This window comes from Oncorhynchus mykiss, chromosome Y (assembly GCF_013265735.2).
Source record: "Oncorhynchus mykiss isolate Arlee chromosome Y, USDA_OmykA_1.1, whole genome shotgun sequence".
In the NCBI taxonomy this organism is placed as follows: Eukaryota; Metazoa; Chordata; class Actinopteri; order Salmoniformes; family Salmonidae; genus Oncorhynchus; species Oncorhynchus mykiss.
This window is the reverse complement of record NC_048593.1, coordinates 32,627,674-32,643,971: the sequence shown is the minus strand read 5'-3', so window position 1 is coordinate 32,643,971 and position 16,298 is coordinate 32,627,674. Positions and strand designations below refer to the sequence as shown.

Genomic DNA, 16,298 nt, shown 5'->3' with positions numbered 1-16,298 from the left:
CAGAATGGGACCACCGAGTGCTGAAGCACGTAAAAATCATGTGTCCTCGGTTGCAACACTCATTGAGTTCCGAACATTCCTCTGGAAGCAACATCAGCAGAACTGTTAGACGGGAGCTTCGTGAAATGGGTTTCCATGGCCGAGCAGCCGTACACAAGCCAAAGATCACCATGTGCAATGCCAAGCGTCGGCTGGAGTGGTGTAAAGCTCACCGCCATTGGACTCTGGAGCAGTGGAAATGCGTTCTCTGGAGTGATGAATCACACTTCACAAGTGGCAGTTTGGGGAAGGCCCTTCCTGTTTCAGCATGACAATGACAGTGCACAAAGTGCGGTCCATGCAGAAATGGTTTGGCGAGATTGGTGTGTATTAACTTGACTGGCCTGCACAGAGCCCTGACCTCAACCCCATCGAACACTTTGGGATAAATTGGACCGTCAACTGCGAGCCAGGCCTAATTGCTTATCAGTTCCCGACCGCACTAATGCTTGTGGCTGAATGGAAGCAAGTCCCCGCAGCAATGTTTCAACATCTAGTGGAAAGCCTTCCCAAAAGAGTGGAGGCTGTTGTAGCAGCAAAGGGAGGGGGGGGGGGGGGACCAACTCCATATTCATGTCCATGATTTTGGAATGAGATGTTCGACAAGCAGGTGTCCACATACTTTCGGTAATGCAGTGTATGTTGGAAACCAATGACATCAAGTCCTAACCACTTTTAGCTGACAATGTGCTAGGCAGTGTATCTGGGGTCACATTACACGACAGCTTACCATCACTGTTTGACGTAGTAGCCACACATGGCATTTTGTCCAGTTAAATCAGAATGTTGACTATACTAAAACATGAGCTTCCTACACAGCAATGCTTTTCACCTAATTACTTGTGCGTCTTAGACCAGTCAAACATACCAGGCCATCTCATGCTACTGTTCAATCATTATTTGAAATCTTTGTCATTTTGGAATGGCTAATACTTGCAACAAAACCAACATGAACTGGGCCAACATTGAAAAGTTACCCAGAGTGACTGTTGAAATGACATAAAAAGTTATAATTCTGGACTGCACTAAAATCACTCAACATAATATATATTTTACACCAAAATGTTAAAATACATTTTCTTATAACACAATTCTCAGTTCTACATGAGTTGTCATACAGTCAATATTCTGTTCTGACCTTATGTGCAAAATGAAATGGCATGGACAAATCAATACAAACAGAGATATGTTCTGTCAGCAATGGAACCAAACAGAAAATACAGACAGCATAAGATATGGGCAATGCATGGATGTCAGCATTAGAATCAAACATTAGTTGAGTAAAGTTATTTTTCAACTGATCGTTCCCCCCCTCCTTCCTCTGCTGGAGACATGTTACATAGTGGAACTGCCACACCATAACTGACATAGTATAACTGCCTTAACACAAGGAAGAGTAGCTGCAGCAGCTACTGGGGATTCATAATAATACAAATCCATGGTGAAGTGCCTAAAATACTGTGCTGATATTTGCTGCCTCCTATTGGGCTTTAAGAGTACATGCATAAGTATAACAAAAGGCACATCACACTTGTTTGAATAAAATTGACAGTGGATAAAATAAATGTCTCACAAATGGACATAATGCATCTGTACCTGATGGGCTACTCTAATAGGAGTGATCCCTACTCATTGAAGGTTTAACGGAATAACTATCAGACCACATTGTGGGATTAAATCTAAACTGTTCACAGCAGGCCCAAGAAGTTTGGTAGTCGTGGGAACAAAGTGTCATGGCAATGGTAAATACAAATCCTAATAAAAAGGCATGGAGAGAGCCGGGAGAAAACACAAGAGTTCATTTTCTTCACAGTGTGTGTTTGGTACAATAGCACCTTCGATTATGTAACGCATTGGGAACCAAACGGCCTGAGTGCGGAAAAGTTGGGGTCGGGGTGGTAGGAGTCACCCACAGCATTGTCCTGATTTGGTCACTCAAACCAACGTGGTCAGCTTGTCTATGAGGTCATCGATGGTGTAGACTATGAGCTTGATGTCCTCCTTTTCTGCCATGCGGTGCTGGCCATGCTTGCGCAAGATGACATCAACGTCGTTGCTAAGCACACGCTCAGCTAGCTGCATGGAGACGTGCCAAGGCACATCCTGGTCCTTCATCCCATGGATGAGCCTCACCGGGCAAGTCACTGGAATGGGGCTCTGCAGAACGCAGTGCTGCTCTGCCTCCTTCAGGAACTCTGTGGTGAACGTGATGGAGCCCTCCTCATTGTGTTTGGTAGGAACCACCCACTGCCCCTTCTCTTCAATCTCCTTCCTCACCTACAATGACAACAAAACGATACCATTTTATTTTGGGGGTAAAGACATTATCTAAGATGGCAGCCATTTAAAAAATGTGCTTAGTAAAGATGTTTCAATTGTAATTCCATCCAAATGTTGTTCTTGCAATTTCAAGATTAAACTGTCGTGGCTGAATCAGAATTAGTTAGGTAACATTGATAAATAAGATGTTTTATTTACATAAAAATGCTTATGTGAGATATGTCATTAGGATGTCTTCTTTTGGATAATACTGTTGGCAGTTTGCAGTTATCCCTTCTCTGCTAGGGCTTAGTCACTAGGGGCCCAGAGAGGGGAGATCAGGCTTGTCTTCATATGTCAATGTATCGTTTAAACCATGTGATACTATGAAGAATATCAGAAGGGGAGGAGGACAGAATGGAGGCTTGTCTTCTTATGTGGATGTGTCTGTAACTATTGCATGTACCCTTTGAGGTTGCCCTTATCTTGATTTAGTATATGACCTAGGAAGCTCACTGTCTTTTCTGATATTGTCCAGGAGGGGGTGTATGTGAGATGGGAGTATCTAGAATTGACAATTGATATATGCCATTGGATGAGGTAATGTTTTGGTCCTAAGTGGTACCAAGAACGAGATAGGAACTTAGTTTAGGAGACCAAACTGAACAATAATGTATAGCTAATGCTATCTAGCTATGGGATACTCCTCTTTCAAGTAAAAGGTTATTTGTGTAATGTTCCTAAGATCTGTTATTCGTCATGCGAGTTGAGATGGGTGTGTCTTGGCTATAAATGATACTAAGAACTGTTTTGTAAGCACTCAGAGAATTCATTTATAGACACTGAATTGATCTGAGAGTCACAGGGCTATGGTGAAGCTCATATAATTAAATATGTACTTTATAATATACTCTGACTTGTGTGTGGTTTGCTCTCTCAATGTTCAGTAATACAGGAAATTACCTGTACAATGCACATGTCCCTTTCCTTTGAACCACCTTCAGTGTATTGATATGACTCATTTAATCAAGCATCTGTCATTAGGGGAAATGTGCATGGGTCTGTATACAGCGCCTGTTAAGGTTATTGAAAACTCAAGATGGATTATTCTGAATGCTGACTCACCTCAATAGGAAGTGTATTGTAGACAGTTACAAAGTGGTCAGCTGCTGTAGAGATGCCAACCATGGCCGCAGTTCTTTCTGGACGAGCTATAGCTGCCAGGCACATCAGCCAGCCGCCCATACTGGAGCCAACCAGAATCTGCAACATCAGAACAATAAGCTAGATCAGAAATGATCGTCTAAATGACAGCACTGATCTCTCTAGTGTCAATTACGCATGCCGGAGGACCCAAAGTCTTATTATACAACTGAAGGCCAAGTCGAGGTATATTAACCCTAAAATCCTCCAGAGGTTTATTGTTAACTCAGTGGACAATTCACAACGAAATATGTAACAGTTTTACATCAACTACCATCCCAAATGGTTATACACTATTATACAATAGTCTGTGCAGGTCTATTTCAGCTAACAATACTTTGGATTACACTGGCTGATTAGAATTTGTCTCATCATAGAAACAGAGGGGAACTACTTACTTGTGGCCCCTCCACAAGCTCGTCCAATACATATAGAACATCCCTCTTCCAAGTGCCAACAGTGCCATCTACTATTTCACCTTCAGAAGACCCACAGCCTGTATAGTCAAACCTGGAAAGACCACATACATCTGCAACAATTGGTTTTCCTGACTAATTGAAGGACTGACATACTGGTATGCATGAATGATACTATTTTTTTAAATAATTGAAAATACTATAGCCAACTTACCTTAGGTAAGAGTGGCCTAGTGACTGGCAGAACTCCTCAAGGGCTTCTGCTTTCTTCCCACCCATGTTTGAGGCAAACCCCGGCAAGAACACTACCCCTGGGCTCTTCCCCTTCACTTTTCTATAAGCCAGTTTCGGACAGTCTGGGCGTGTAGCATAACGCACTGTAGACTTGTGTCTCACTCCTGTAAAACAGAAACATTACATGCTTCCCCACCCCAAGAACTTCCGGCGCCGACAGAGATGGCCGCCTCGCTTCGCGTTCCTAGGAAACTATGCAGTTTTTTGTTTTTTTACGTGTTATTTCTTACATTAGTACCCCAGCTCATCTTAGGTTTCATTACATACAGTCGAGAAGAACTACTGAATATAAGATCAGCATCAACTCACCATCAGTACTACCAAGAATATGTTTTTCGCGACGCGGATCCTGTGTTCTGCCTTACAAACAGGACAACTGAGTGGATTCCATGCAGCGACCCAAAAAAAAAACAACTCCGAAAAAGAGGGAAACGAGGCGGTCTTCTGGTCAGACTCCGGAGACGGGCACATCGTGCACCACTCCCTAGCATTCTTCTTGCCAATGTCCAGTCTCTTGACAACAAGGTTGATGAAATCCGAGCAAGGGTAGCATTCCAGAGGGACATCAGAGACTGTAACGTTCTTTGCTTCACGGAAACGTGGCTCACTGGAGTGACTCTATCCGAAGCGGTGCAGCCAACGGGTTTCTCCACACATCGCGCAGACAGAAACAAACAACTTTCTGGTAAGAAGAGGGGCGGCGGCGTATGCCTTATGACTAACGTGACATGGTGTGATGAAAGAAACATACAGGAACTCAAATCCTTCTGTTCACCTGATTTAGAATTCCTCACAATCAAATGTAGACCGCATTATCTACCAAGAGAATTCTCTTCGATTATAATCACAGCCGTATACATCCCCCCCCAAGCAGACACATCGATGGCTCTGAACGAACTTTATTTAACTCTTTGCAAACTGGAAACCATTCATCCGGAGGCTGCATTCATTGTAGCTGGGGATTTTAACAAGGCTAATCTGAAAACAAGACTCCCTAAATTTTATCAGCATATCGATTGCGCAACCAGGGGTGGAAAGACCTTGGATCATTGTTACTCTAACTTCCGCGACGCATATAAGGCCCTGCCCCGCCCCCCTTTCGGAAAAGCTGACCACGACTCCATTTTGTTGATCCCTGCCTACAGACAGAAACTAAAACAAGAGGCTCCCACGCTGAGGTCTGTCCAACGCTGGTCCGACCAAGCTGACTCCACACTCCAAGACTGCTTCCACCACGTGGACTGGGACATGTTTCGTATTGCGTCAGACAACAACATTGACGAATACGCTGATTCGGTGTGTGAGTTCATTAGAACGTGCGTTGAAGATGTCGTTCCCATAGCAACGATTAAAACATTCCCTAACCAGAAACCGTGGATTGATGGCAGCATTCGCGTGAAACTGAAAGCGCGAACCACTGCTTTTAATCAGGGGAAGGTGTCTGGTAACATGACCGAATACAAACAGTGCAGCTATTCCCTCCGCAAGGCTATCAAACAAGCTAAGCGTCAGTACAGAGACAAAGTAGAATCTCAATTCAACGGCTCAGACACAAGAGGCATGTGGCAGGGTCTACAGTCAATCACGGACTACAGGAAGAAATCCAGCCCAGTCACGGACCAGGATGTCCTGCTCCCAGGCAGACTAAACAACTTTTTTGCCCGCTTTGAGGACAATACAGTGCCACTGACACGGCCGGCAACGAAAACATGCGGTCTCTCCTTCACTGCAGCCGAGGTGAGTAAGACATTTAAACGTGTTAACCCTCGCAAGACTGCAGGCCCAGGCGGCATCCCCAGCCGCGCCCTCAGAGCATGCGCAGACCAGCTGGCCGGTGTGTTTACGGACATATTCAATCAATCCCTATACCAGTCTGCTGTTCCCACATGCTTCAAGAGGGCCACCATTGTTCCTGTTCCCAAGAAAGCTAAGGTAACTGAGCTAAACGACTACCGCCCCGTAGCACTCACTTCCGTCATCATGAAGTGCTTTGAGAGACTAGTCAAGGACCATATCACCTCCACCCTACCTGACACCCTAGACCCACTCCAATTTGCTTACCGCCCAAATAGGTCCACAGACGATGCAATCTCAACCACACTGCACACCGCCCTAACCCATCTGGACAAGAGGAATACCTATGTGAGAATGCTGTTCATTGACTACAGCTCGGCATTCAACACCATAGTACCCTCCAAGCTCGTCATCAAGCTCGAGACCCTGGGTCTCGACCCCGCCCTGTGCAACTGGGTACTGGACTTCCTGACGGGCCGCCCCCAGGTGGTGAGGGTAGGCAACAACATCTCCTCCCCGCTGATCCTCAACACTGGGGCCCCACAAGGGTGCGTTCTGAGCCCTCTCCTGTACTCCCTGTTCACCCACGACTGCGTGGCCACGCACGCCTCCAACTCAATCATCAAGTTTGCGGACGACACAACAGTGGTAGGCTTGATTACCAACAACGACGAGACGGCCTACAGGGAGGAGGTGAGGGCCCTCGGAGTGTGGTGTCAGGAAAATAACCTCACACTCAACGTCAACAAAACTAAGGAGATGATTGTGGACTTCAGGAAACAGCAGAGGGAACACCCCCCTATCCACATCGATGGAACAGTAGTGGAGAGGGTAGCAAGTTTTAAGTTCCTCGGCATACACATCACAGACAAACTGAATTGGTCCACTCACACAGACAGCATTGTGAAGAAGGCGCAGCAGCGCCTCTTCAACCTCAGGAGGCTGAAGAAATTTGGCTTGTCACCAAAAGCACTCACAAACTTCTACAGATGCACAATCGAGAGCATCCTGGCGGGCTGTATCACCGCCTGGTACGGCAACTGCTCCGCCCTCAACCGTAAGGCTCTCCAGAGGGTGGTGAGGTCTGCACAACGCATCACCGGGGGCAAACTACCTGCCCTCCAGGACACCTACACCACCCGATGTCACAGGAAGGCCATAAAGATCATCAAGGACATCAACCACCCGAGCCACTGCCTGTTCACCCCGCTATCATCCAGAAGGCGAGGTCAGTACAGGTGCATCAAAGCTGGGACCGAGAGACTGAAAAACAGCTTCTATCTCAAGGCCATCAGACTGTTAAACAGCCACCACTAACATTGAGTGGCTGCTGCCAACACACTGACACTGACTCAACTCCAGCCACTTTAATAATGGGAATTGATGGGAAATGATGTAAATATATCACTAGCCACTTTAAACAATGCTACCTTATATAATGTTACTTACCCTACATTATTCATCTCATATGCATACGTATATACTGTACTCTATATCATCGACTGTATCCTTATGTAATACATGTATCACTAGCCACTTTAAACTATGCCACTTTGTTTACATACTCATCTCATTTGTACATACTGTACTCGATACCATCTACTGTATCTTGCCTATGCTGCTCTGTACCATCACTCATTCATATATCCTTATGTACATATTCTTTATCCCCTTACACTGTGTACAAGACAGTAGTTTTGGAATTGTTAGTTAGATTACTTGTTGGTTATTACTGCATTGTCGGAACTAGAAGCACAAGCATTTCGCTACACTCGCATTAACATCTGCTAACCATGTGTATGTGACAAATAAAATTTGATTTGATTTGAACCCATTAGCTAGGTCAATCATGCAATACATGATTTCATGAGATTACAATGATAGCCATGTGGTGCAAGGGTGATTTACAACAGTTTTGTTTGTGACTCCAATATTAATTTGATTCTTGTTCGACACCTCATGCTCTGTTCTGACAGATGTAGATATTACTTAGCTAGTTAACCCTCATTAGTTAGCCAATACTGACAAATAACTGTTGGCGAGTTAGCTCCAGGTTCCCATTAACAGGGTACTTTCCCGTAACTACCTAGTTAGCTATCTATTTAGGGTTGTGCAGCAAAAGACGATGTAGCCAAGCCATGCATTATATCAAATTAGCCAACTACTGTAGTTCGCTAGCTGGCCTTGCTTGGCTGGGCTAGTGTTAGTTTGTTAAATAACTAGTTAACTAACGTTAACGTAGCTAACGCCAACAGACTTTGTTTTTGAAGCAATGATTTCGTAGAAATAACATTCGTTTGAAAATCTGTCTAGTTAGCTAGCCAGTAGACGTTTTTCGTAAAGGATTTAGCTATTGGTTAATTAGCTAGCTAGTTAACTCATTGTATCGTTAATTTCCTACAGTGGTGTAGCGACACACCCCCTGATGTTATTGCTTTTATGGAAGTCTGCATTACTCAAAGTGTAATAGTTGGGACATGAATTAAACACTTTTAGCTAGTACTCACCTGAAAACATAATATCTTGTCTTTGGACATTTAATTGGAAAACCCTGCTGAAACGCCTTACTAGAATATACGCCATCGCCATTCTGACAACAGTCCGACCTTATTGAACTAGCTGGTGTATTTGAATGACACCGACTGATTAGCTAGTCAGCCAGCGTTCCAGTTCCGGGTCCTGCCAACCCCTGCGCTGGATGAACAAAACAAATACAGATACAGAAATACACAAACAAGAGTACATAAACCTAACAGGGGTATTACATATCAAAATACATTTTTAATTTGTCAAAAAGTTGTATGGTCCGTATTGCTTTTAGTTTTTTACATTTACTGATAATTTCAAAATAATATTTAAATTCTATCTTAAATCATGTGAAAAGGGGTTTGTTCTCTGCCCACTTCATTTTATGGCTAAATAATCTTCCATTAAAAATAAACAAATGAACAATGAAAGTTAAGTCAGGTCGTTAATAATAGTCGTTAAATAATAACTACTAATAACTAATAATTAGTAGTTACTAATAATAGTCGTTTCTTTTCAAATAAAGTCTTCTAACTCACTCCAAACTCTTCTGACATAAGAACAGTCTCAAAATAAATCGTCAAGAGTTTCTGGGTCACAACCACAAAATACACATTTGTTATCAACAGCTATTTTGAATCTGTGTATAATAAAGATCTTTACAGGGTAGATTCTATGAATGACTTCATATGATACTTCACCTTAGATTTACGGTATTTGACATAGGTAAAGACAGTTTCAAGTTGGATATTCGACGGATATTCGCCTGTAGTTTTCCTTACGTTCACCAACAGCAGTTAGGGACCATTAACATAGTGACAATTCAAATGTTTCAATTTTCAATAGCTCTTTAACCATTACTCCTAAAACGTTCAAAACTGGTTGTAGCTAACCCGATGGCATAGACACACATTGCCCACACTTTTATTTTTGTCGATTTACATCTAGCACTATTTTAAATTATTTATTTACAATTTTGAATTTCAATAGCTCTTTGGTCATATGACCTACTGACTTCAAACAAGGTTCAGAATGTTCACTGACTACCCTTCTATATTACACACCCTTTAATTTGTCAATTTTCGTCTCACATGATTTTACATGAATTATTCTACATTTTCAATGTCAATAGCTCCTTGGTCATGTGACCTACTGACTTAAAACAAGTTTCAGAATGTACCCTCAGTGGGCCTACACATTGCACACCCTTTAGTTGGCCCATTTTCATCTCACACATTTTTACATACATTTTTCAAACTTTCAAATTTCAATAGCTCCTTGGTCATGTGACCTACTGACTTCAAACAAGGTTCAGAATGTCCACTGCCTATCCTTATGTATTGCACACCCTGTAGTTTGTCTAATTTCCTCTCACACGTTTTTACATGAATTTTTCAAACGTCCGAGGCCTGTACTCTGGAGCGGGATCGATTTGGAGGGGGAGAGTCCATCATGGTCTGGGGCGGTGTGTCACAGCATCATCGGACTGAGCTTGTTGTCATTGCAGGCAATCTCAACGCTGTACATTACAGGGAAGACATCCTCCTCCCTCTTGTGGTACCCTTCCTGCAGGCTCGTCCTCACATGACCCTCCAGCATGACAATGCCACTAGCTATACTGCTCGTTCTGTGCGTGATTTCCTGCAAAACAGGAATGTCAGATTTCTGCCATGGCCAGCGAAGAGCCCAGATCTCAATCCCATTGAGCACATCTGGGACCTGTTGGATCGGAGGGTGAGGGCTAGGGCCATTCCCCCCATAAATGTCCGGGACCTTGCAGGTGCCTTGGTGGAAGAGTGGGGTAACATCTCACAGCAAGAACTGGCAAATCTGGTGCAGTCCATGAGGAGGAGATGCACTGCAGTACTTAATGCAGCTGGAGGCCACACCAGATATTGACTGTTGATTTTAATTTTGATCCCCCCCCCCCCCCCCTTTGTTCAGGGACACATTATTCAATTTATGTTAGTCACATGTCTGTGGAACTTGTTCAGTTTATGTCTCAGTTGTTGAATCTTGTTATGTTCATACAAGCATTTACACATGTTATGTTTGCTGAAAATAAACACAGTTGAGAGTGAGAGAATGTTTCTTTTTTTGCTGAGTTTATATTAAGCTTATGAACAGAGGTAAATTCAGAATTTTTTCTCTCTAAATTGTAAAAGTTTGTGTTTTTTCACCTTCCTCCAACCATTTCCTTCTTGATCTTACAAATGCCCCTTTTGCTCTCTCTTCATACATGCGGTCCATTTCTAGTTGTAAAAAAACTACTACTACAGTAGACAAATCTATATACAGCATGTGCAAATGAGGTAGGATAAGAGAGGTAAGGCAATAAATAGGCCATGATGATGAAGTAATTACAATATAGCAATTAAACACTGAAATGGTAGGATGTGCAGAAGATGAATGTGCAAGTAGAGATACTGGGGTGCAAAGGAGCAAGATAAATAAATAAATACAGTATGGGGATGAGGTAGATTGGATGGGCTATTTACAGATGAGCTATGTACAGGTGCAGTGATCTGTGAGCTGCTCTGACAGCTGGTGCTTAAAGCTAGTGAGGGAGGTAAGAGTCTCCAGCTTCAGAGATTTTTGCAGTTAGTTCCAGTCATTGGCAGCAGATAACTGGAAGAAGAAGTGGCCAAAGGAAGAATTGGCTTTGGGGGTGATCATTGAGATATATATCCCTGCTGGAGTACGTGCTACGGTGGGTGCTGCTATGGTGACCAGTGAGCTGAGATAAGGCAGGACTTTACCTAGCAGAGACTTGTAGATAACCTGGAGCCAGTGGGTTTGGCGACGAGTATGAAGCGAGGGCCAGCCAACGAGAGCATACAGGTTGCAGTGGTGGGTACTATACGGGGCTTTGGTGACAAAAACATGTCCTTGTTACTCCAAGTGAAGTCATTTTTACCAGGATATTTAGATCTCCAAGACCAAGAAATAGATTATTAAACCATGCTGGATCTGTTAGGATGGGGATATCTGTCAATCATCACATTAGATACAGAATTAAAATCACCTAAGATGATTCTGATATCCTGAAATACACCTAAACTCTGTTAATCTCTTCTTCAAATTCTTGTTGTTTTGTTTGTTGTTGGATGCATAAATACAGTTGAAGTCGGAAGTTTACATACACATTCGCTAAATACATTTAAACTCAGATTTTCACAATTCCTGACATTTAATCCTAGTAAAAATTCCCTGTTTTAGGTTAGGATCACCACTTTATTTTAAGAATGTGAAATGTCAGAATAATAGTAGAGAAAGTTATTTATTTCAGCTTTTAGTTCTTTCATCACATTCCCAATGGGTCAGAAGTTTACATACACTCAAATAGTATTTGGTAGCATTGCCTTTAAATTGTTTTACTTGGGTCAAACGTTTCGGGTAGCCTTCCTCAAGCTTCCCACAATAAGTTGGGTGAATTTTGGCCCATTCCCCCTTACAGAGCGTGTAACTGAGTCAGGTTTGTAGGCCTCCTTGCTCGCACACACTTTTTCAATTCCGACCAAACATTTTCTATAGGATTGAGGTCAGGGCTTTGTGATGGCCACTCCAATACCTTGACTTTGTTGTCCTTAATACATTTTAACACAACTTTGGAAGGATACTTGGGGTCATTATCCATTTGGAAGACTCATTTGCGTCCAAGCTTTAACTTCCTGACTGATGTCTTGAGATGTTGCTTCAATATATCCACAATTTTCCTCCTCATGATACCATCTATTTTGTGAATTGCACCAGTCCCTCCTGCAGCAAAGCATCCCCACAACATGATGCTGCCACCCCCATGCTTCATGGTTGGGATGGTGTTCTTTGGCTTGCAAGCCTCACCCTTTTTCCTCCAAACATAACGATGGTCATTATGGCCAAACAGTTCTATTTTTGTTTCATCAGACCAGAGGACATTTTTCCAAAAAGTACAATCTTTGTCCCCATGTGCAGTTGGAAACCGTAGTCTGGCTTTTTTATGGCGGTTTTGGAGCAGTGGCTTCTTCTTTGCTGTGTGGCCTTTCAGGTTATGTCGATATAGGACTTATTTTACTGTGGATAGAGATACTTTTGTACCTGTTTTCTCCAGCATCTTCACAAGGTCATTTGCTGTTGTTCTGGGATTGATTTACACTTTTCGCAACAATGTACGTTCATCTCTGGGAGACAGAATGTGTCTCCTTCCTGAGCGGTATGACGGCTGCGTGGTCCCATGGTGTTTATACTTGCGTACTATTGTTTGTACAGATGAACATGGTACCTTATGGCTTTTGGAAAATGCTTCCAGGGATGAACCAGACTTGTGGAGGTCTACAATTTATTTTCTGAGGTCTTTATTTTGATTTTCCCATGATGTCAAGCAAAGAGGCACTGAGTTTGAAGGTAGGCCTTGAAATACATCCACAGGTACACCTCCATTTGACTCAAATTATGTCAATTAAATGAACCAACATCCAGAGTGGTGAGTCTTACTACTGATGACCTTCCCTTTAAATGCACCTCTTAAAACTGCTACACCTGCAGAGTGGTTGTTGCCATTCGATAACCAGATATTGTCACCCTATTGATTTTTCCAAAAAACTAGATCGGAAGAACAAGCATGAGTCTTTATTTTTTACATTTAACTTAACAAGTCAGTTAAGAAGAAATTCTTATTTACACTGACAGCCTAGGAACAGTGGGTTAACTGGTCTAGGAACAGTGGGTTAAGTGGTCTAGGAACAGTGGGTTAAGTGCCTTGTTCAGGGGCAGAACAACACATTTTTACCTTGTCGGCTCTGGATTAGATCTAGCAACCTTTCGATAACTGCCCCAACGCTCTAACCACTTGGCTACCTGCCACCCATGAGTCTCTTGTAGAAAGTAAGTCTGCATTAAACCGTTTGCAATACCAGAAAATAGCCTTACATTTTAATAGATTATGAAAACCCCTGATATTAATTGAACAAAGAGAAAAAGACACACTTCAACAAACAACCTTGTTATGCCAATATAAGCTTTTCCTAAGGATATATAACTCAAAAGGATTTCCATCCCATTTTTAACCCATCCAACAAAAAACGAAGAGATACTGGTCATAAAGTTACCATATTATTCTTACTCCCACAAAAGGGGGAGACATTGTGTAGACCTTACAATAAGCAGTTATTCACCCATAGTTAGTGTTTAGTCTACCAGTTCAGGTCAGCCTTTTCTCATTCAAGTGTTTGTGTAAATTCATTCCAATAAAAAGCTGCTTTTCGCCTGGCAATTAGGCAGTGTTTAGGCCGGAAAGTAGAGCATTGCAGTAGTCCAACCTTGAAGTGACAAAAGCATGGATTCATTTTTCTGCATAGTTTTTGGACAGAAAGTTTCTGATTTTTGCAATGTTACATAGATGGAAAAAAGCTGTCCTACAACCATCAAGATTAATTGTCAGATTCAACAGAAGATCTCTTTGTTTCTTGGGACCTAGAACAAGCATCTCTGTTTTGTTCGAGTTTAAAAGTAGAACATTTGCAGCCATCCACGTCCTTATGTCTGAAACCTTGAGGAACGCCGAAATTTACAGTTGATTTGTCAGAGGACAAACCATCCACAGAGACAAACTGATATCTTTCCGACAGGTAAGATCTAAACCCGGCCAGAACTTGTCTGTGTAGACCAATTTGGGTTTCCAATCTCTCCAAAAGAATGTGGAGATCGAAAAGCAGCACTAAGGTCTAAGAGCACGAGGACAGATGCAGAGCCTCGGTCTGACGCCATTAAAAGGTAATTTACCACCTTCACAAGTGCAGTCTCAGTGCTATGATGGGGTCTAAAGCCAGACTGAAGCGTTTCGTATACATTGTTTGTATTCAGGAAGGCAGTGAGTTGCTGCGCAACAGCCTTTTCTAACATTTTTGAGAGGAATGAGAGATTCGATATAGGCTGATAGTTTTTTATATTTTCTTGGTCAAGGTTTGGCTTTTTCAAGAGAGGCTTTATTACTGCCACGTTTAGTGAGTTTGGTACACATCCGGTGGATAGGGAGCCGTTTATTATGTTCAACAGAGGGCCAAGCACAGGAAGCAGCTCTTTCAGTAGTTTAGTTGGAATAGGGTCCAGTATGCAGCTTGAAGGTTTCATCATTGTGTCAAGAGATATAGTACTAAAACACTTGAGTGTCTTCCTTGGTTCTAGGTCCTGGCAGAGTTGGAGGAATACGCAGATTTAAAGAGGAATCCGTAATTTGCTTTCTAATGATCATGATCTTTTCCTCAAAGAAGTTCATGAATTTATCACTGCTGAAGAGAAAGCCATCCTCTCTTGGGGAATGCTGCTTTTTAGTTAGCTTTGCGACAGTATCAAAAATACATTTTGGATTGTTCTTATTTTCCTCAATTAAGTTGGAAAAATAGGATGATCGAGCAGCAGTGAGGGCTCTTCGATACTGCACGGCACTGTCTTTCCAAGCTAGTCGGAAGACTTCCAGTTTGGTGTGGCACCATTTCCGTTCCAATTTTCTGGAAGCTTGCTTCAGAGCTCGGGTATTTTCTGTATACCAGGGAGCTAGTTTCTTATGACAAATGTCTTTTGTTTTTGGGGGTGCGACTGCATCTAGGGTTTTGCGCAAGGTTAAATTGAGTTCCTCAGTTAGGTGGTTAACTCATTTTTATACAATGACGTACCTTGGGTAGGCGGAGGAAGTCTGGAAGGGCATCAAGGAATCTTTGGATTGTCCAATAATTAACAGCACGACTTTTGAGGATCCTTTGTTGGGGTCTGAGCAGATTATTTGTTGAGATTTCAAACATAATAAAATGGTGGTCCGATAGTCCAGGATCATGAGGAAAAACATTTAGATCCACAACATTTATTCCACGGGACAAAACTAGGTCCAGGGTATGACTGTGGCAGTGAGTAGGTCCGGAGACATGTTGGACAAAACCCACTGAGTCGATGATGGCTCCGAAAGCATTTTGGAGTGGGTATGTGGACTTTTCCAAGTGAATATTAATTCTTAGGGCTGCAATCCCGTTAACGGGATCGATATAACAACAGCCAGTGAAAGTGCAGGGCGCCAAATTCAAAACAACAGAAATCTCATAATAAAAATTCCTCAAACATACATGTATCTTTATACAGTTTTAAAGGTAATCTTGTTGTTAATCCCACCACAGTGTCCGATTTCGAATAGGCTTTACAGCGAAAGCACCACAAACAATTATGTTAGGTCACCACCAAGCCACAGAAAAACACAGCCATTTTTCCAGCCAAAGATAAGAGTCACAAAAAGCACAAATAGAGATAGATTCATCACTAACCTTTGATGATATTCATCAGATGACACTCATAGGACTTCATGTTATACAATACATGTATGTTTTGTTTGATAAAGTTCATATTTACATAAAAAAAATCGGAGTTTACATTGACGCGTTACGTTCACTAGTTCCAAAAACATCCAGTGATTTTTCATAGCCACATCAATTTTACAGAAATACTCATCATAAATGTTGATGAAAATACAAGTGTTACACATGGAGTTATTGATATACTTCTCCTTCATGCAACCGCTGTGTCAGAATTCAAAAAAAACTTTCGGAAAAAGCAAACCATGCAATAATCTGAGAACGGCGCTCAGAATTTTTTTTTTTATCTGCCATGTTGGAGTCACCAGAAATCACATTATAAATATTCCCTTACCTTTGATGATCTTCATCAGAATGCACTCCCAAGAGTCCTAGTTCCACAATAAATGTTTGATTTGTTCGATAGTGTCCATTATTTATGTCCAAGTAGCTA

At 42.2% G+C, this 16,298-nt stretch overlaps 1 protein-coding gene across 1 annotated transcript; it reads right to left on the bottom strand.

Moving 5' to 3' along the window:
* Positions 1-1,458: 1,458 nt before the first annotated feature.
* Positions 1,459-8,702, bottom strand: abhd10a (abhydrolase domain containing 10, depalmitoylase a). Its single transcript, XM_021591407.2, has 5 exons — positions 8,513-8,702; positions 4,132-4,315; positions 3,900-4,011; positions 3,424-3,561; positions 1,459-2,316 (listed from the first exon to the last, which is right to left on the bottom strand). Exons 1-5 carry the CDS (start codon positions 8,592-8,594, stop codon positions 1,975-1,977), a joined length of 858 nt encoding a protein of 285 aa, XP_021447082.2. The 5' UTR covers positions 8,595-8,702; the 3' UTR covers positions 1,459-1,974.
* Between the last annotated feature and the right edge of the window lie 7,596 nt (positions 8,703-16,298).